This window comes from Anopheles ziemanni, chromosome 3 (assembly GCF_943734765.1).
Source record: "Anopheles ziemanni chromosome 3, idAnoZiCoDA_A2_x.2, whole genome shotgun sequence".
NCBI lineage: Eukaryota > Metazoa > Arthropoda > Insecta > Diptera > Culicidae > Anopheles > Anopheles ziemanni.
In genome coordinates, this window is record NC_080706.1 from 53,384,044 (window position 1) to 53,403,915 (window position 19,872).

The 19,872-nt window shown below is 44.4% G+C and overlaps 2 protein-coding genes across 2 annotated transcripts in view; one reads left to right on the forward strand and one right to left on the reverse strand.

Annotated features, from left to right (window-relative positions):
- Nucleotides 1-41: 41 nt before the first annotated feature.
- Nucleotides 42-4,030, reverse strand: LOC131286045 (uncharacterized). Its single transcript, XM_058314907.1, has 5 exons — nt 3,758-4,030; nt 2,179-3,629; nt 1,765-1,969; nt 1,487-1,659; nt 42-1,424 (listed from the first exon to the last, which is right to left on the reverse strand). Exons 1-5 carry the CDS (start codon nt 3,975-3,977, stop codon nt 327-329), a joined length of 3,147 nt encoding a protein of 1,048 aa, XP_058170890.1. The 5' UTR covers nt 3,978-4,030; the 3' UTR covers nt 42-326.
- Nucleotides 4,031-5,664: 1,634 nt separating this feature from the next.
- LOC131289169 (hornerin) overlaps nt 5,665-19,872 on the forward strand; it is a 28,374-nt gene continuing 14,166 nt past the window's right edge. The window contains exons 1-2 of the mRNA XM_058318378.1: nt 5,665-5,720; nt 6,392-6,482. Coding sequence (XP_058174361.1) covers nt 5,701-5,720; nt 6,392-6,482 — 111 coding nt within the window. The 5' untranslated portion in view covers nt 5,665-5,700. The remainder of the gene's footprint in view (nt 5,721-6,391; nt 6,483-19,872) is intronic.

Sequence of the window (19,872 nt, forward strand, 5' to 3'; positions counted from 1 at the left end):
CCAGTTGGAATTGGTTAAGATGGAATAACGGAACAATATTGAATTAATAACTATGCATTGCTATATTAAGTACGATATAATATCGTTTCGTTTCGCAAACTTTGCAAAAGCTCTGACAAGTCTGGTTTGAAAGGCATATTTTAAACCATTATTTGTTTATGCTAAAAGAAAACATTGATGCACAATCCACCACAGGTGTAACAAGAAGCGAACGAGGAATCTTAATACAATGCTTACAAATGGGAAACGAAACGTATACATTTTGTTTTTGAGCTCAGAAACACTTCTGTTCACTTATCAATTCAGTTGAAAACAAATTGTAGCCTTTAGTAACAATCGGCATCATTAACTTCGGCAGCGTAGTAGGAAAATAGAACATCGTCTAACAGCGAACTGAAACTTTCCGTATTTTCCAACCATTGCTGCCGGCTCGCGATGATCGCAGCTAAATCGAGAGTCCTAACACGGCTCAGAAAAGCCTCAGCACTGACGGCTGCATACTGGCGAAACAGATCGGTATGCCGGTGGATTGCATCGCACCCACAATCATCGGCCTGCTGCTGGCGCACGTACGTAGTCGCTACGGTCGTTACGTTTGGATTGTACGTAACGGAAAGTAAGTTCATGTCGTTGAGATTGACGATCGAGTCGATGATCTCGTCCGCGTTGGCCGTATTACAGGCCACGTTGCCGCTGTTGTAGTCGGCATCGTTGCGCCGCTGCGAAAGAGGTGTCCCACCGGATGAGACGGTGCTTGTTGAACTGTCGGTGTTCCATGATGAACCACTTAGCGACACTCCAGCACCGAACGAAGATCGCTCGGGAGGTTTTACTTCGGCGTAGTTTGTATCGATTACCGACACCCGTCCGGATGGTTGCTGCGTCGATCCTACCGGCGTAGATGAAGCCGTCGATGACACTGAGTTGGGAGGAGATCCGGCGAGATTCTGGTAGTAGTCGAGAAAGTTGTACTTGTTCAAGTGCGACATCAGCTTGTTGATGATGGCTATCGTTTCCTTGACCACACCCAGATCACAGTCGTCGCCGAGGCAGGCCAACAGCACCCCCAGACATCCCCGGAGGGAGAGTTCATTCAGTACCTTCATGAGCCGCGTTTGAATTTCACGATCTGTCAGGGTGACGATCTTCTTGTGCTCCTTGGAGAAAGTTACCGACGGGAAGGTGCCATCGATCATTCCCTGGTGCTGAAACTGACGGCACATAACCAAGCGCCAAAATTGCAATGCATTAACTTTTACCTCCCAGTATAGGTCATTGGCGGCGGCGTACGCCAAAACAGAGAAAACGCTGTCCAAACATTGAGGTTGAATTTTGTGATTGGCGTAGATTTCCCGGACCGTGTTTACCGCTTCGCGCCGTACAATACCTTCGCTTTCGTTGTCTATCACGTCTATTAGATGGTTCTGGAAAGAAGCGGAAAGGTATCATCAGATGCAACTGGTCGCCTGCAACCGAAGGATATTACCATTAGCGACAGCTTGGATAGGGAGTGTTCCCACAACAGGCGTATCTTGACCATAAGCGTCAAACAACGCAGGGCCGATGCACGAACGTACGCCTCGGTGTCATTCTTTGCCGCGGCTTCCACTACAGGGATGATATCACAATCGAGAATATGCTTTTGGAAGGCAGGAAATTCTGAAAATGATAAAACATTCACGTAACAGATCCAAACAAACGTATGTTATCAAACTAGTGGAAAAGGAATTATTAATGGAAAAAAGAATGGAACGAATGCGTTACTGATTTCCGAAATGCTGACTATGGAAGCCAACAGTTCCAGGGCCGAATCTCGTGCTTCCCAGCTTAAATCATGCAGCCGTTTGTAGATAATGTGGCCTACATGCTCCAATCCTGATCCACTAATATTGTCCATCAGCAGTGCCAGATTCGGTGCCAGGAAGTGTTCGATCGAAATTTGCGTCAGCTTCAGGGCTAGTACCACCAGCTGAAAATCCATATAGCATGAAAAAGAGAGTATTAAAGATTATCATAATGGACTTGTCGACGACAGTCTTTAGTCATGTCTATGCTTTAAGGGCTTACTAGACTTCCCTATATGTACGTGCATAGTCAGCCCTCTCGTACCGGGAAGGGTCCGGTACTCAGGGGCCGAATTATTAGCACACTTTTATTACATTTAAATTATCTGCTTACCCTCGATGGTAGGTTGGGATTGGTGAGCAAATTCAGCATAAAGTTAACGACCGTCGTCGATTCGATGCATTCCTTCCAGGTAATTTTATAGTTTTCAATCAGTGACATCAGCCCGTTAATGATGGCAGAGAGGAGGTTAGGTTTGCTGAGAATGAGGTCCGTATTACCGCAGTCAATTTTCTGTCCCTCTACCGAGCAGCACATGTCCGGTAGGAACTCCTTCAACAGGTACACGAACGCCTGAAAGGCGATAATCGCGCGAGGACGAGGGAGTTTGTGTGTGGTGACAATTCCCTGTATCGATTTGCACGCCAACTCCGTCACGTTCAGATTGTACGCCTGGAATATGTCCCGGCAGGCGTAGATCAGACGGATTGTAAACTCGCACGCAATATCATACAGCTTCGTGCAGAACTTTTCGATATAGTCCGGCAGCTCCTTTGAGCCCAAGCACTGCATCTCGTACACAACGGGAAAGAGCTGCAGCAAAAGGATCTGATCGCCGAATCGGATGCTTTGATTTTTCAGGACGACTTCTTCCGGCGCCCGCTCACCCAGAATGCGCCACAGGGAGTGGTGCGTTTCCGCCATCAGCATCACGTTCTGCACATTGCCACGGCGGATGGAGAAGTTTACGTAGTTCAGAAAATTAATCGTATACCGATCAAACGTCAGATCAACTGCTACGGTGTCATCCGGAGGAATTTCCATCGTGCATAGCCTGGCGCAGTTGGCAAAGATATGCGTCTGCCAAATTTTGGTCAGGTACGTGTGATCGTGCATCGTATCGGTGAATTTCCACAGATTGCGCTCGAACTTGTATGTATACAGAATGAAGTAGGCCACCCGGGTGCGTTGTTTTGACTCGATGATCTTTCGGAACAGTGTTTGCATAAGATTCAGCAACGGTGAGATGATCTTCTGAGAGTGATAATCGTTGACCAACACAGCATCATCCTGCTCAGGGCTTTTCCACACGCAATCGATCAGCGGCGACAAGATGGTACGAATGATTTCCTTCACCTCGTCGTAGTCGCCCATCACACAGAAGCGCTCAAGGACCTCGTAGATGAAAAGCGACGTTTCGCGAGTGATGTAGATCGTCTGGTAGCCGTTGTAGTAATCCAGGCAAATCCTCCATGATCCCGATTGCTTTATCCAGGCCATACCCATGGCGTGGCCTGAAATTGCCTTCAAAACCAGCACGTGACCGAGCTTGATGGAAGGGTTTTGCATTTTTCCATTGCTTTGAATGCATTGCTGAAAACGGTCGAGCATGCGGCTCCCGTTTTGGATCCGTGCAAAGTCCCACTCATTTTCGACAATCATCGCCAGCAGTTGCAATGTAAAGGCGGCAATGTCAGTGGCCGGAGGTTTATCACTTTCCCACTGCTTCAGGGTGGTTTCAAGCCAATGGAATACTTCGGCAGACTTTACCATCTTGCGATGGTCTGGAAAATAAAGCAGATTGTCAATGTTCCGCATCCACTTACAAGTGCTGTGCGTGCAGTCTCAAACAAAGCGATGTTGATAAGGAAGCCAGTATTTCGTAACTTTGCTCGGGCCACGAGTTGCTTACCGACGCAGTATTTTCCGGATAGGTGGCTGATAATCATCTCTAGATAGACATCATTGTTGATCTTGAAGCCTCGATTTAGGAACGCACTTAGCACCTTGTGAAACTTGTCCTGGCATGTATCATCCGGCTGCGGTTGCGGTCGTACCGGGTCCTGTACAATTTCGGCAGCCTTTCCTAAATTGCCGGCAACCGATGGCAATGAATTCGTTTCGCTAGCCATATCGTTGTGTGATCGCTTGATTTTTTATTGTTTATTTTCTTGTTTCAATCGCCCATTCGTTTTGTGAGCGATCTCAGCATCGTCACGAGCAATTGATGTCAAAAGGCTAGATTGTTTGAGCCATCGAAAGCAAAATAGAGAAATCTAGATACGCAGTAAATAATTCACACAACTTTGCACAGAACACTGCACAGGATTTCTCGGACACTTGAAGCGCGAAACGTATCTGATGAAATGATCGAATGTTTTGACTAGTGTTGGCAGAATCGGGTTTCGGAGGATCAAAGGTTGGTTCGTTCGGATCGGATCCCATTGGACGGATTCAACTCAAGATGTGATTTTAATCTATTCCTTTCCAACTTCCTCCATTAAATGAGACTCTTCATGAAATTTTCTTTATCCTTAGACTGTACTAGAGAGTTCGCTGAAATTTCGCTGTGTCGGATTTATTCGACGGATTGGGTATTGGGTTCTTATATTCGAATCCTAGATTAGAATTTATTCGAATGATTCGACTCCCTCTAGGGCACCACTAGTTCAGCACAAGGTGAATAGTCTCATCGTGGCAGATATGGATCGAAAAAACACTTTTTAAAGCTTTTTGCCTTTAAAACGCCATTCATTTAAATGTGCGCTTGTGCAAATTTGCTTAGGGACAAACAGGCTATCGAAAAATTGGTGATTACAGGTATTTTTTACGATAGTGGCGAAGGTGTTTGAAATTTGTTCAATTAACCTTGGTCATAAGGTCAATGTTTTGGTCGTTCAGGCAACTCTGCTGTCAATTGCGTTCGCAGAAACTCAGTTGACAAAAAGACTTCAAGGCGGACGGTCGACGGTCTCGGAACCCGTTAGGTGGCACTTGGAAAAAATTGGAAAAAGGTGAAAACAATTTCAGAATAGTTTGCAGTGCAAGTGGAAAGCAAGAAGAATGTTTTAGAATTGGTGAATTCAACTATAGCGTACGGAATTCGTGCACCGGAGACCATCTGTTCTGCTCCTTCGTTGACACGCTTTGCCGGCCGTCGACCTGAAACGAGAAAAAAGGGTGCGAGGTGCGCGTCGCGCGTGTTCCCCCAAGAAGTTATTCCGGAGTTTCCATCCGTTTTTCTGAGTGTGCGTGTGCAGCATTTCTAATGGTTTGTGGAAAATGATGGTTTGCGGAAAAGTAGCACATTTTTTAAAGGGAAATTCTTTGCCATTGAACGTTTAATCTGATTGTTCGTGTGTGTTTTTTTTTCCAGCCCCATGGATGAGCGCTCGTAGTGCTGGTTGTGAGTTGTGTGTGGAAAAAATAGTGCGTTTGGCCGACTGTCCCCGACTATTTCGGGCATTCGCGTTTTGCTTGTGGTTGTTAGTTGTCAGTGCCACTCGAAGGTGTGCTCTGTGTGCTGCAGCGTTTGGTTGCATGTTCTTGCAGCCAGCAGTTTCTGCTGGTGCAAGGCTCGATGTGTCCCCGCAATAGAGGTCTTTGCGGTACGCGATTGGTGGTACAGATAAGAAAATGATGCGCAAAACTTCACGCTGATTCCAGTACCCTAGTGGAAAAGAAGGTGCATTTCTCTCGCGCTCTCGTCTCATAGATTACTTCAGTTCGAGTGAAATAAGAAAAAGGAGCAATAAAGTCTTCCCAGGGAACACAGCGTGTGTAGAAGTGTTCCGTGGCTGTTCAAAAGAAAATCTCATTTTATCGAAGGCCGAACTAAACACCGGGTAGCACAAAATGTCAACATCATCGGAAAGGTACGTAACACCCTATGCGTGGGGGAACATATTCACCGCTGGTTTGTGATGTTTCCGGCCTTTAAATCTGGCCACCAGCTTTGTATGGTTGAATCGAGCATAGCACGAAAGGGACGCATATATGCGTGCGAATGTCCTATCCGATCTTTCAGCCCCGTCAGACATGCCCTCGAGCGCGTCAAAATCGATACTACACGCCGTGTTTTTGTCGGAAAATCGGGCGTTGCAGGCTTTTCTTTCTGACTTTGCGACTAGCGCAAACCCGCCCGACCATCGAAGCACCGAAAGCAGCAAAATCCACCGGAAAAGCTAAGGAACGTCGCAGATGTCGGCGGACGCTGTGTGTGCTCTTTGCTTTGTCCTTTCTTTTCCGTATCCGTATCATATGTTTTCATTTGGGATTTGCTCATCCTTGCATGCGCTTTGTTAGTTGTGTTTCTTTCGTCGTCAAGGGCGTGACTGTGGAACGTTTTTTTCATTCGCCCATAGCGTCTTTCGCGGGAGCTATTCCAAAATTAAGTATTCGATGGTGTTTTACCCTGCCGGAAGCGGTTAGCACGTTCAACTGAATCCCTTCACCTATCGATTGCAGCTCAAACGCTGCGGTTGGTTGGTGGTGAGGGTTGATCTAACATTTTGTTATTCATGTTTTTCTACTTTCTTCCTTGCAGGGTGGAATGGGTAGAGATCATCGAGCCCCGTACGAAGGAACACATGTACGCCAATTTAACCACTGGCGAATGCGTATGGGATCCTCCAGAGGTGAGTCAAGTTGCTTAGAACATTCACAGGATGTTTAAAGTCTTTAAATTTGAATTATAGATAAATTCAAGTCAATTTTGATTTATACAACATAATTTTAGCGGTAAACTAAACATCAAATCTAAATAAATTACGAATAAGTCATTACAACTGCTAATGATTCTGCGCAGACGACGACTCTCTCGACATAAAACAGTAAAGGCAAATGTGCACGTTGTGATTCATCGCGGCGCATAAGATTGCCAACAAAAAATAATCATCAAGATTGATTAGCTGGAACCAGAATGGGGCAAAAAATAACGATGGTGACTGGGTAAAAAAAACCTGCATATTTTAATGTAGTTAATGCCACCACCTAGCAATGTGTAAAAAATCGCGTTATTAACATAATAATACACAAATTTATCCCAGGTTTTAAGTTTGGTAATAAAGATATTAATGTACTAGTAATGTTTTGTAGTAATTTCTACTTTTTCAAGTAAGAACATGTTTTTTTAGTTGAACATTTGCACGACATGAGTGTCGTGAAATACGCTTAAAGCGAGCTTGATGTAGAGAAATGTCACTTAAAAACACCTGCCAAATAGTAAAAAAGGACGATTGGAAAGCGAACATTTTCCAGTAAAACCGACGAAACGTCTATGGTTCCGTTTGCAAGTCGTGTTGCATCACTGTTCCGTGGCGGTAGATTACGAAAATTATGCTTGTTCCTGGGCGCGTGCCAAAACTATTGTCGGCTCGACTCGTGTTTAGTGCAGATATTTTTGCGCCCAGCTTCTCTGCACGCTCATGTTTCGCTAATGATTTCGCTGTGCGTGACGCTAAAATAGTGTTGGCTCGGCTGTACGAGAGAAATATCACCACTCCCTCCGAATGGCGCGGGGGTATCTTTTCTTTTTAAACTGCAAACAACCAGAACTCTTCTCGACCTCACCTGGAAGAAGACTGTGAAGATAGTCAAAGCAAAGTGAAGAGCGTCAAAGATTCGGCCCCCAGCATCAGATGGGAAATGTTTGCGCATATGTGTGTGTGCAGCTTCTACTCTAGTAAGTGCAGTTTTTAGGCAAGAGGACTCATGAAAGCACATCGGCGGCGCCATAACATCGAGTTGGTCGTTTAAAAGGGGAGTCTTCGTATGGCGGAGGCGCCAAGGAGGAACGTGAAACACGCAAACAAATTCAAGGGCTCACTATTTTGCATTGAAATCGAAAGGGAATTGTACGAAAAACGATTACTTTCTTGAATTGTGTCGGGACGAAATATAATGTTTGGTTGAATTTATTCATTGAGAACAGGGTCTGCAACGACTCGTTCGAGTGTTGTTTAATCAATAATAAGAGTAAATTTTACTAGATTTCAAATTAAATTGACTCACACTAATCGGGGAACCACTTATCGGCCATGAAAACTACTCAGTGAACGAAACAATTTGACCAACCGCCTGCAACGATTGCGTTTCGGTTAATCAGCACAAAGTAGGCGAGTGTTTTTCGAGGTGAGTGTTATTGTTTCGTTTCACTTTTATTGCAACTTTGGTGTGATAGCCACTTCTGTGTTTTGTTTCTCGTTCACGCATCTCGGCTGCACTCGTCGAAACTAGCGAAACAAACAAGATGCGGCTGGGGGCTGTGAAACGTTTAACAAAAAAATAACGCTGCACTTAACCCGTTACATTGGGTACGCGGGCGTTTATGTTTTCGATTTTCTTCACTTTCGCCACTGGACACGATTTCTTCTGGTTTGTTTCGAAACCCAGACCAACGTATTCTTTGGTATCGCCCGGATGCGTTGGAAAGTGGCGTATGGAATATATGGTTTTTTGGTTTGGTGAAACCGTTCCCCAAAACCCTTGGGCCAGTTGTAGCAACAAGGCCGTAAAAGTGGTTAACAGTAACAGTGTCGACGAGTGTGTATGTTGTGCGCTCGAAAGTGTGCATGGAATAATGATAATTTGGGTGCAGGAAAATATCCATTATTGAAACGCTTTATTATTGTTTAGGTATTATTAGACAACTCATCGCGAGCGCTAAAGTGTTGGAAGAAGGAACTGGGAGACTGCCGAGAAAATGTATAAGATTGAACGGTGTAAAATTGCTCCAAAAAATTTGTTTTTCAAAATTAACAATCTGTTATTTCAATATACTTACCCGTTGCAGTACGGAAATGGAATGTTCGATAACATGATGAAGACACACAGGTAGGACGTTTAATTAGTGTTCGTTTAAAACGAGCATTCTAACACTGCCCGTGCTTTACTTTGCATCTGTAATAGTTTCATTTCTAACATTTTCACTTCAACGCAGTCTAACAAAACATGTCAGCAAATTGGTTATGACCGAGCCGGAACAACCGTTTCATGACAACGACGATACTGGGAGTGAAACTGCAAATGAGATATGAAAAACTACCTCTTGCCTGCGCCTAATGTTAATGTCTTGGCCTGCGGAACACCGACAAAACGAACGACCGTGGCGAGAGGGTGGAAAAGCCTCTGTATTTGCCTTTTTTCTCGTTCAGTTTTCGCCAGTTTCCACCGCTTTTACACGCGCAAACCTCTGGACCGCCACCATCATCACGATCGCGAAAGTGGCCGCGACGAAAGGATTGCTTTCCGCGATTTTTCTTTTTTTACCGTCAACTATTTGTTAATATTCAATCGTCGGTCCGACTAGCCCTCTCAGTTAGGAGGTTAGGCTTCCGGGCTGGCGTAACGACGGGTGTCCTCGCTAGAGTTAATGGATTATTTTTCTTCCGCATTGTCCGAGGCGTGAAGAAGATACACTAGTTGAAACCTTTTCATGTTATCGTTTATGACAGCGTTGTTCATGTTTGTAGGACCTGTGAAAAAGGGAGTATTGTATGTAGTTTACTTTATTAGCTAACGGTAGCCTTTGTGAATGCTTTCTAAATCGCTGCCGCTTGTTAAATTTATTATCCGTTTGTCCGTTGATATTTCACAATTGACTTATTGGGCAATGACAATCAATTTTTTTGTGTTTTTATAAGCAGCAGTAGCGTACTAAACATTCACCGAACGCATGTGACAATAAAACCAGCCATAAGAGATCCAAACAATAACAATTATGTTATTATAAAATTGCATAATTGCAGTTCATAAAATTGCATAATATTGCAATCTTTTCTATAGTTGAACTTTAAACCACAACTTTATATGTTTTAAACAAATATAGTTTGACAAGCCAAAGTATTAAATTCCTTTCGGTAGCTGTTGGACGCATTATTATCTTTCCTAACCTTCCAGCGTTGGCTTTTTCATGCAGGGCCGTTGCACCCGCGACTGTCCGTTATGCTGCGTTATGTGGGCAAAGTGAAATGCAACGGAGGGATACCGTAAAAACTGGGCGGTTGAAAAAAAGCCACCCGTCGACGACGTTTCCACAAAGGAAGTGGCTCGTTAAATGGTTGAAAACGCCGATGTCGGAGGCTTAAAACGAGCAGCGCCGTGCATACGTCGTGTACATTGCACTGTGTACGGCAAGGCGGCCTGGCCAGGGAGCGCGATTGAATGCACATCGGTGGTGCCCTGTGGCGGCGTCCCTGGATCCACAATCCCTCCCCTCCCCTTCCCCTTTGGGCTGGGCGGAAAAGCGGAGGTTCCACTTTCAACTCAACTGCTCGACTGTGACGCAGTGGCCAGCGGAAAGTTTAAGCTTTCAAATCAAATCGTGTCTATGACACGACGCCGTTGATGGTGGCTGTCCGTGACCGTGGCGTTTTTGGTGGGCGATTGGTTTGTTATATTATTTATCACCGTTACGGTTGCGCGGACAAGACTGCTTCCTCCATTCGCCGACGATTTCGCCGGGCTCTACCGGACAGTGTTACATTTTCTTTTCTTTGTATGGATTATTTTCGTGCTGGCGGACATTGTTATTGCGTTGTTCCCCCAAAACAAGACCATATTAGAATTCATATTCATCATCATTTTCCTAAGAGATGATGCGACCCATAACCCCGTTAGTTACCAATGGCCTAACATTGAACTATTAGGAGCAGACACGGGCGTGGCGCAAATCGCTAGTTGATATCGATTGGGATGGCCACTTGCTTGGGGTGTATGAATTGATGTTCCCTGCCTACCGGACAAATGGTCCAACGATCTAGCGCTTCATCCGGCATATGCTTTTGCGTTGGGAGGGTTCGAGTTTGTTCGATTGTGTGCCCAAGACAGAGTAGTAGGACACTCAAGAAGTCTTTCATAGGTGATCTGCTCCTCCTTCTCGTAGTTGCTATCGAAATGAATTGGTACACAATCCACAATCTCCTTATCCATCCCTAGTGAAAGATCTAACTTCGAGGCCAACGACGAACGATGGATGGAACGTTTTTTTTTTTGGTGTCTGTGTTGCTCTCTCCAGTTGTTTATGTAAACAACCAACCAAAATAAACCTTAAGAGCGATCCGTCAGAGGGTGATGGTGATGATGCTTCGAGGGAAAGGAACTGTGCCACTCGGTCGAGGCCTTTCTGTCTGACCGAAAGGGAAGGACGCTACTAGACTCCTGTTTGTCAATTGCCTGGCTATCAGGGTTGAACAATACAGAATATGAGAGAAAACGGGATAACCGCAACAAAGCATCGAATCCAAATACTGTTTGTCAGATACCGCAGATCCCGAAGTGCGTCCTCTCCAGCCAAACCTCGCACCGACTCTGAAGCAACCTTAATTGATTGCTGTTATTAGCGCAAGTTTGTACTGACAGTGAGGCGATTGTGGTACACGATTACTTTGACCTCAAAATCGGTGGAAAATTGCTGCCCAATCATCAATGCTCCTTGCCGCCGGGTGGCATGGAAACCTAACTATGTGCGCTCCTCAAAGCGCACTCATCTGCTCCCGAACGGGACTCTTTTTCTTTGGTCGGATTTTTCGCTCATTCAAGCCTCGAATATGGCGAAAGAGAATTCGCAGCTTCCGACGAATAACCCGACCGACCGGATGATTTTATTTGGGCTTTTTTTTGTTATATGTTTTCCATGCGCCATCGATTTGTACTTTAATATGCTGCACGGAAGAGCGACTGGGCCGTTTTAATCTGCCCATGGAAACGCGGTACGCATGTGAAACACAGCCACTAGGAGCAGCATGCCAGTGTACTTTTCGCGCAAATAAACCCGTGAATAAAGTGTGCGGTTCGTGCTACGCTGGTTGCCATGGAAATCACGAACTTGATCAGTGCCCAAACGGCTCCCGAACGAAGCTGGAAAACGCATGGGGCTGGAAAATCCTGGATTATGATAGAGTATAATTCTATCGATTTCAATTATCTGGCTGGCTGGATTTGTTTTTTTTGTTGTTATTTTATTGTAGGATGTTCGTGGCATGAAAGGTCCATGGTGCGAGCCAGACGAGTTTCAGGAACGCTCTGGTCTACCTCCTTCCCGCACAAGCATCTTCATCCTTCTAGACGTGCCAGCAATGACGAGCAGGCAACGGGAGACTTTGGCAGTGAAAGAGAAGTGGAATAATTCTTGTTCCTTTTCGATGCGCCAAAGCTAGAGCCGGAACATGTTTTGCTGCATTGTGGTGGGCCGGGTTGTGCTACAATGTTGCGGTCCGTAGCCACCAAGTTGAAGTCGAACCATGCCTTTTTCAGCGGGCCTGCAACGTATTCTTTAGGTTGCGACAAGCGTTCGGTCATCGTGGTGTTGTGGTTGTTTCAAGATCTTCATTATCATCATCGTCATGACAAGGGACGATAACTAGCGACTATCATCGATTCGTGAGCCTCATCGGGTTTGTAGTGAACTGAATTTCTTCCCTAGCTTCCTTGTGAATTATTTGCAAGTGGGTCCCTTCGAGTTTGGTGAAGGGCATATTTGTGGTAGCGAGCATGATTCATGCCAAACTGATGGCCTGGTTCCGCGAAATCCAACGACGATTCAGAAACTTTGCAGCGCCATTCCGCAATTCGTCTTAATTTACATTGCTTTTTGTGGCATCCTCCTAGAGTGTTCCCCTTTTGGCCAGCCATATTCCTATCCCCGATGGGTAACGATCGGTAAATGAGCTGGTTTCTATTTCTATAAGCAAAAAAAAACTACCCAACCAGAGGAAACGGTTTTTCGTAGTTTAACCCGAAGTGGAGTTTGGATCCCATGGGGTGGTGCGTGCGGCCAGATGTTGGCATGATGATGCTGACTGTGTGTATCGCCCGGGGAGCACATTTCGTTCCTATGCACCATATGGTAGAACGTTGGCGGTATGTTTGTGTGTGACGACGGCAGTGTAAATAACTTTCGCCGTCGAAATCATCACCCGAAACGAGTCTAATGGTGTGGTGTGCCCGGTTTCTCCTTTCGTGTGCAAACGCAGTATGAATGAAGTCGCTAATAGGTGGCGTTGCATCATTGACTCATGTTCCTAAAATTATGTTTCCGCGGGACGAAACACTCCACTGTGCCGATTTGGATTTTATGATTCCAATCCACCAATAACCACTACAATGTACAGCCAAACTCTGTGTTTTATTGTCTTCGAGAACGGAGCATTATCGAGCACAAAACCAACGCCATACGTTGGTCTTTGCAGACGGTAGACTCATTTTGTGCTAGGCCAAATGGCTGCTTCAGCATAAGCGCCGACCATTTCATTTATCTTAACGATGGTCGGATGATTAGCTTAAATGTGCCACTTTATGCTTGCGTCCACTCGAATTACGCCATACGGAATTGCAAATTAAATTCCCACTGCACTTGATGGGGGAGCTAAACGATGGCAGAATACATAAAAACCCACGCACAACATATATCATCGTGTAAGCTATGTCACAATTGCGGAGCAGCCTTCAGTAGGACGGTCATTTGTTTTGTCTAGGTTATGCTAGAATCTAATGAGTCAAGTACAAAGCAAACATTATTCATATGATATTATTTTTGAGTTGATATTCATTTACGTTCGTTTTTCCTACGTGGTTCAAACTGTTTACCTCAGAATATGATTGTCTTGAGAATCTAATTTGTTGGTGAACAGCAGAGCTCATGCCAAAAGGCCAAAAGGTATGACTAAAAGATTGGGAATAATAAAAAAACACACGCATGATTGCGTTATTCATGTTTACGGATATCAGTTTTACAGCTGCGTTTACATATTTGGTTATCCTGTTTGTACAGGATAATATTGGTTATATTGTTTGTACAGTACAACATCATTACTCAAAGGCATAAGAAAGATTATTGTAATCGTATATTTTTACCATTGCAGTTTTGGTTTTTCAACTTTTGGGTAATCCTTCGACTGTATACGAAATTTACATGATGTTTATTTCGTTCATTGTTCTGCCAAGTTTTTAAATTCATAAAAGTTAAGCTGATTACAACATAAGTTATGCCTTCGTTACAACCATGTTTGTCAAACAATCCGTAATATGCCGTGCAAATTATTCATGGCATAATTATGCACAAGATCGCGAGGTATTGGATTGCAGGGACTGTGAAGCCAAACCGGTTATTGGAGACATTGTTGATAAATAAAAAGGGGTTTTTGTAAGGCTCTGGTGAATCATCTACACCAATCAATATTCAAATATCTTTACATGTTGGTATCTCGATCAACCAAGTATGACAAATTTTGCACCTTATGTGTTCCTTCTTTTTTTTAATTTCTCAAAAGGAATTTACTATGTAACGTATCAACTTTCAGACTTTTTCCAATTCCTTTTTGATAAAGCAAATTTAATATTGCAAATGTTTATAGATAGGAAGTGAAATGAAACGGTTTGTTTTTATATATTCTGTATGTACTCTGAAGTGCATCCATTTTCTTTTGTACCGTGTTGGTGTACATGCTCCTACGTGCGTGTACAGCAATCGTAGTTCAGTTCAATCAATCTTCTTTCAACCTTCAGGTGCTCCCGAGTGATATTAAGGCCAACGGTCCTTAATGTGTTTGCCAAAACGGTATTCGCTTGCCCGGGCATATTCAAATGCAATTCCGTCCCATTCCCCGTTTTCGTCGGTGGTTGCGTCGTGTGTGTCGGTGCTGTGGTGGTCGATCGGTTTCCATACGAGATCACGCACGCAAAAGCCGTTACCACCGGCATGCGCAAATTGATCAGCCGCTCTCACTCCCGATCCAGCAGATCGAGAACGCGAACGAGCGCAGTTATCGCGGTGGCGTATTGCGCCGAGCGCCAAATGCTAATGGACTCCTCTCGGGCGTCTGATGAACTGCGCAGCAGCGTGCAAATGAACCGCAAAATGACCGCTCAATCATTGCCGCTTTTAATTGGAGCAAATTCATCAGCTACGGTTCCTCCCCGTGGCCTCCATCTGCCTTTTCTTCTGCCTCGGCTTTGGTGGGAGCATTTTGCCGATGGTTTGCAGCATCTCTCTTCGAAATAGCATTCATCTACTTGCAGCGCGAGCTCTGGGTGTAGGCCTTCCCGAGTCAGACCAACGAGGTCGGCCCCGCGGTGCCCATAGATGGATATGCCGCGACACGCCATTTTGAGCCCGGAACGCTATCCGGTTTGTTCAACCCATTCAAGGGAAGAAGTTCACTATCTCTCCTTGTCGGTCGTTAGTCGCGAAGCGTGAACTGGTCGATAAGAGATGATCCCATGTACTATCGGGAATCGGCGTTTAATCTGACATCGTCCTACCACGCTTCGTCCGCTCGCACGACCTTCGCGATGCATATTGACGGGTTCGGTCTAGCGTAGGCCAAGGCAATGACCATACATCTTGACCGTCGCATCATCGTTATATTCATCGTCGTTCGTGACGTTTACATCGGGGTGTCTTTGGCGCTCGAGGACACGAGGTAACGATGAGATGACAGCAGCCCGACGCGCATATCTTACCGTTTCATGGCGGGCGCATATAAATGGGCGGGAAGTGTAGTTCCGCCGCGGCCGGAAATTAATAAAACACAAAAACATACTGCAAGTCTGCCGGTGGCGAGTTGCCGTTTGCATGATGAGATAAGCGCTTGAGTGGAATTCAAGGATCTGATGCAACGATTAATGTTGGTCGTGCTCTCACTCGTCGCGCGCAAATTGAAACTAACGGGCTCGGCCATAGGAAGCAATCCAATTGCCACCGGTGCTGCCCGTTGCCTGGTGGAATCGTTTAATAGAACCGGTTTTACTAGTACACAGTGCCGCCAAGCGGTAGGATTCGATGATAAGAAAGTGAAAGCGATAGTAAAACGTTAGGTTTGCCTTGACTAATGTCACCAGTTATAATGTCCAATCGACGAACTGGATCGTTTTCTTTGCTCGATGATTTGATCCTCGTTTGCGTGCCTTTACGGGAGCAATTACGATCAACAGGTATTACGAGAAGTGAAAGGAGTAATATCTGGACTTGGCGGAGGAGATCTACGGTGGACTCTGTATCTTAATAAGAAAATTAAGCTATTGCAAAATACCATCTCTGTTTTGTATTTTCGCAATATGTGTTTAAAGATTTCCATAGTATGCTCTCCGTGACTTACAAGATTTCTTTAAACCTTTCTGGTAAGGAACCTGCTAATTTATTGAATTAATCTACAGTGGAGTTATTCGATATGATCTACCTATATTGAATGCAATCGCAAGTTATTGATACCTTTACAAAATCATTTTACCGTAAGAAAACTACAGCAATTTTCTTTATTGTGCTGCTTGCGAGATCCGACAACCTCAGAAAAATGTAGAAGGTTCAATCTCGCTATGTTTCAAATTTGATAGGGTAAGTGCTCCTATAGTTGGGCTAGTACCAATAGTGGATGTAGTGGAATAAAATTCTAGCTCTACGACGAAGTAAATACAATGGGGATATTTGTTCTTCTTTGATCTTCTGCGAAGTGTTTAAAGGATAAACCTTCTCATTCCGTAATAAATTAAGGCACCAACATTAATATTTTCCGAACAGGTTGTACTAATATGCTGGATTGCTTAAGAATTTATCAGGTATGCCATGATTTCCTTAAGGCTATAATCGCTTTAAAATGCATTGGTTTGTGAGAGGTCTATGACCAAGACAATGCATTGGCCTATGAATATTTTGGCCATTCTGTTTTAAATTTGCTTCAAAAATAAGTCACAGTCAAAATATATTCACTCCAAGTACTACCCCCACTATAGGAACGCGATACCACAATTATAGGAACCATACCATCATTATAGGAGCAACCAACTCGGAAGAAATATACGCTGTTTTTCGTCTATTTTTAATGTTTTACGGTGCAAATAGACGTTTTCCAGAAGAAAAGTCGAGTTTCGATCATAATTGGTACCGATATGTAAAATATTGTGTTCTTAATACTTATAAATTACATCATATTGTCAATTACATTACTAAGTGCACCACTATTGGTACCGTTACCCTAGTTAATCTTGTTACTCTATTTGTATAAAATCAGGTGTTTGCGTTTTGCGATATTGACTGGTTTTGTGTGTGCGATAAGGTAATTTGGGTTTATAAGTTTGAGGACTGTACATATTGGACCGACTATATTAATTTCGAAAAATAGGAATAATGTATAATTTTCCCTTGTACACTACACACTTAGCATAGACACTACTCCAGAAATGGAGTCGATCTGTTGGACCTGGGAAAAGGTTCAGTGAAATCTCCGCAATAGCCTAGCGATGGTTCAATAAAACAACCATTCAAAACCCCAGCTGTAAAAGGCCGGCAATCTGAAGCCTTTGTTGAGTAAACAAAATGTTCGCGGAGGACAAAGGTTGGCGTTTTAGTACCCCCGCCGTAGACGATGCTGGTCTGAAGAGGAGAGACGTTCTGCCCGCACGTTTTACAACTGTTTTACATCGCTCCCAGCGACCAGAAGGCATCGGACACGCTAACCACCGCGTGCATGACGAAAGACATACGCATACGCCCGAGCATAATCATGTTGCGTACGATTGTTCGAGGCGTTAAATCGTTTTGGGGAGATTTAATGGCTTTGCCACCGGCTTGCTTCGAACAGGGTGCATCGCGTTGAGGACGACGGAGACCTAGGAGAAGCGTGTTTTGTCTATGACGGTCTGCTGTTTGGGCCAACGAATTAAAGTGTGTACATGGTGCAAACATCGTGTTAAAGATGTGTGTTTTTTTTTGAGTGACCGCACTATCGGCTGATCCGTTACACTCCCCGAACTGAAGCCATTACAAGGAGCTAGCTTGTCCGGTGGAACAACACTCAGAACTGGCGAGCTTTAAATAAACTGTAAATCTGCCAAAGAAGGGGAAGTTTGAGCGCACAATGCGAGACATTGTGATGGCAATCTCGCGTCCGGGAGGTGGCAACGATTATCTCCTTGTTCCGGTGACCTCTTTATGCCCCTGGTTGCCACCTGGCAGTCTCAAAAACCCCGTTCACGCAACTCCAGTTGCGTATCCCTCGGACGGCACGGTTCGTATCGGTCAGGAATGAGCAGAAATTGAGATCCTCGACGATCTTCATGTACCAAACGGGCATCATTGAACAGTCGGGAAAACTAGCGGTTCACGAAGCTTTGTGGACCGGACCACAAAAGCAGAGCAAACCCGTTAGCCAGGGCCAGGCCGAGGCAAAGGCTGGACCCCAAAGGGCATGTAGTGTTATGGAGATGGTCCGTGTTTGAAGTGCGAACGAGTGTGGAGTATTTTCCTCCCCGTCCATCCGGTCGCGCGCTTCTCTTTGTTTTTCTCCCCACCCGGGGGAAAAGTTGGTCAGCTACGATGCACGGTCCATACTTATGAACCTTGGCGCAGCGGAGGGCAATCCCGTTCGCTCCAAGCAAACTAACTGGTGGAACGAATAGAAGCAGCACCGAGCGGCGCGCAGCGAACTAGAGAGGAGATTTATTGGCTTACTCTCGAATGTGAGCCGCCGTTTGACCGCTTTTTCACTTTTTCCGCGGCGCTACGAGGCGCACGAAACTGTGGCGAGCGTTTCTGGAGCGAAAAACAGCATAAGTTTCACGTATTAAGTCATCATCATCATCAGCATTATCATCACCATTGCGGCATGAGGTCTTCCCGGCGAAAAGGAATTGATTTTATGGCGCGATGCACACTAGGGTGCCCTCGTGCGGTGGTGGTGGTGGTATTGTCAGCGGCTATTTAGTACATGTCGCCATTTGCGTGGTCAATTCCGGTTCCCAGCTGTATGGGAAACTGCAATGCCATAAAAAAATGCAATAAACCATCTTTGCTTGTGCATTCTTGCAATCGATCGCCATCACATTATTCCGTTCCAAATTACCTCACGTGGGTCACGAATGTAGCGTTTTTGTTTGCTTTGCAAACCTCTCAGTATGGTGTGTGGGGTGCGTCAGAGGCTGAGGGGTAATCAAACTGATAAGGAATAACGTGAATGGTTTTACTAAGACGATTATTTTGATTCGTTCGTTTCGTTGTATTGTTAATAATAAATCTCATTATCTTCTCGAGCGTGTTCCGTATCAACGACGAAAACGTAACAAACACGTTATGTTAAATTTGTTTAACTTCCACTTGGTGCTGAGAAATAAAGTAAAATATTCTTATCTCACTGTCCCTAAACTGTTACTTGTGCAATTATTGAATCAGACGTTCTCGAGGTAAAGTTTAATGGCAACTTTAAATTCGGTAATGGTTAAATATTACCATCATGTATTTTATATTCCTTTTTCCATGTTTCGTTTGCCACGTCAGTTTCTTTATATTATAAAGTTAACAAAAATTCTGCTAGACAAAAAGAGTTCCTTTTGTGGTGTATCGTCTACCATACTAACACCATATTTTTTATTCTATCACTTTACAAAATGGGGTTACTCCATCAATTCTTTATTCCGCGTTAGTAATTCAGATGTCTAATGATGTACTATAAAAATATATTTTATCTATTACATATTTTAACTTTTTTTTGTATGGAGCTTTGTGTACGTTAAAAACTTCACCAATTGTGAACCGAACTATCAAAAGTTATACAGCACGGGGGAATCGATGAAATATCAATCATTTAAAATATGCCATAATTGTAATTATTAGTTATTACAAGTTACTTTGTCACTTGAGTTTCTTTGTGTTACGAGTTCTTCTGCAGTTCGCAAGCGTTAATTTTACGCCTTAAAAAGTTAACAACAGGATACTTTTTATTTTATTACTACAATATGGAATGGGTCCATCACTTCAGGGAGACAAGCAATAATTCAAACCTAAGTGGACATTGCGACCATGTGCGCGCATATCGTGAAACGAATGACGCACGATAAAATTCTTCGAAAGACCAGCCCACTTTTGGTTTGGCTTCCTTTACATTTCGCGTTTCTCTCCGCGGTCCGCATACGTCCAAACCTGACGCCAATCGAAAGGAAGTGGTGAATTCTTTTCCGTTTCCACCGGATGCCTTAAGGAGGCCACCCACCGACCGGCGTGTCCCGCCAAACTGCTGGCCCCTCGAGGGGAAGGGAAAC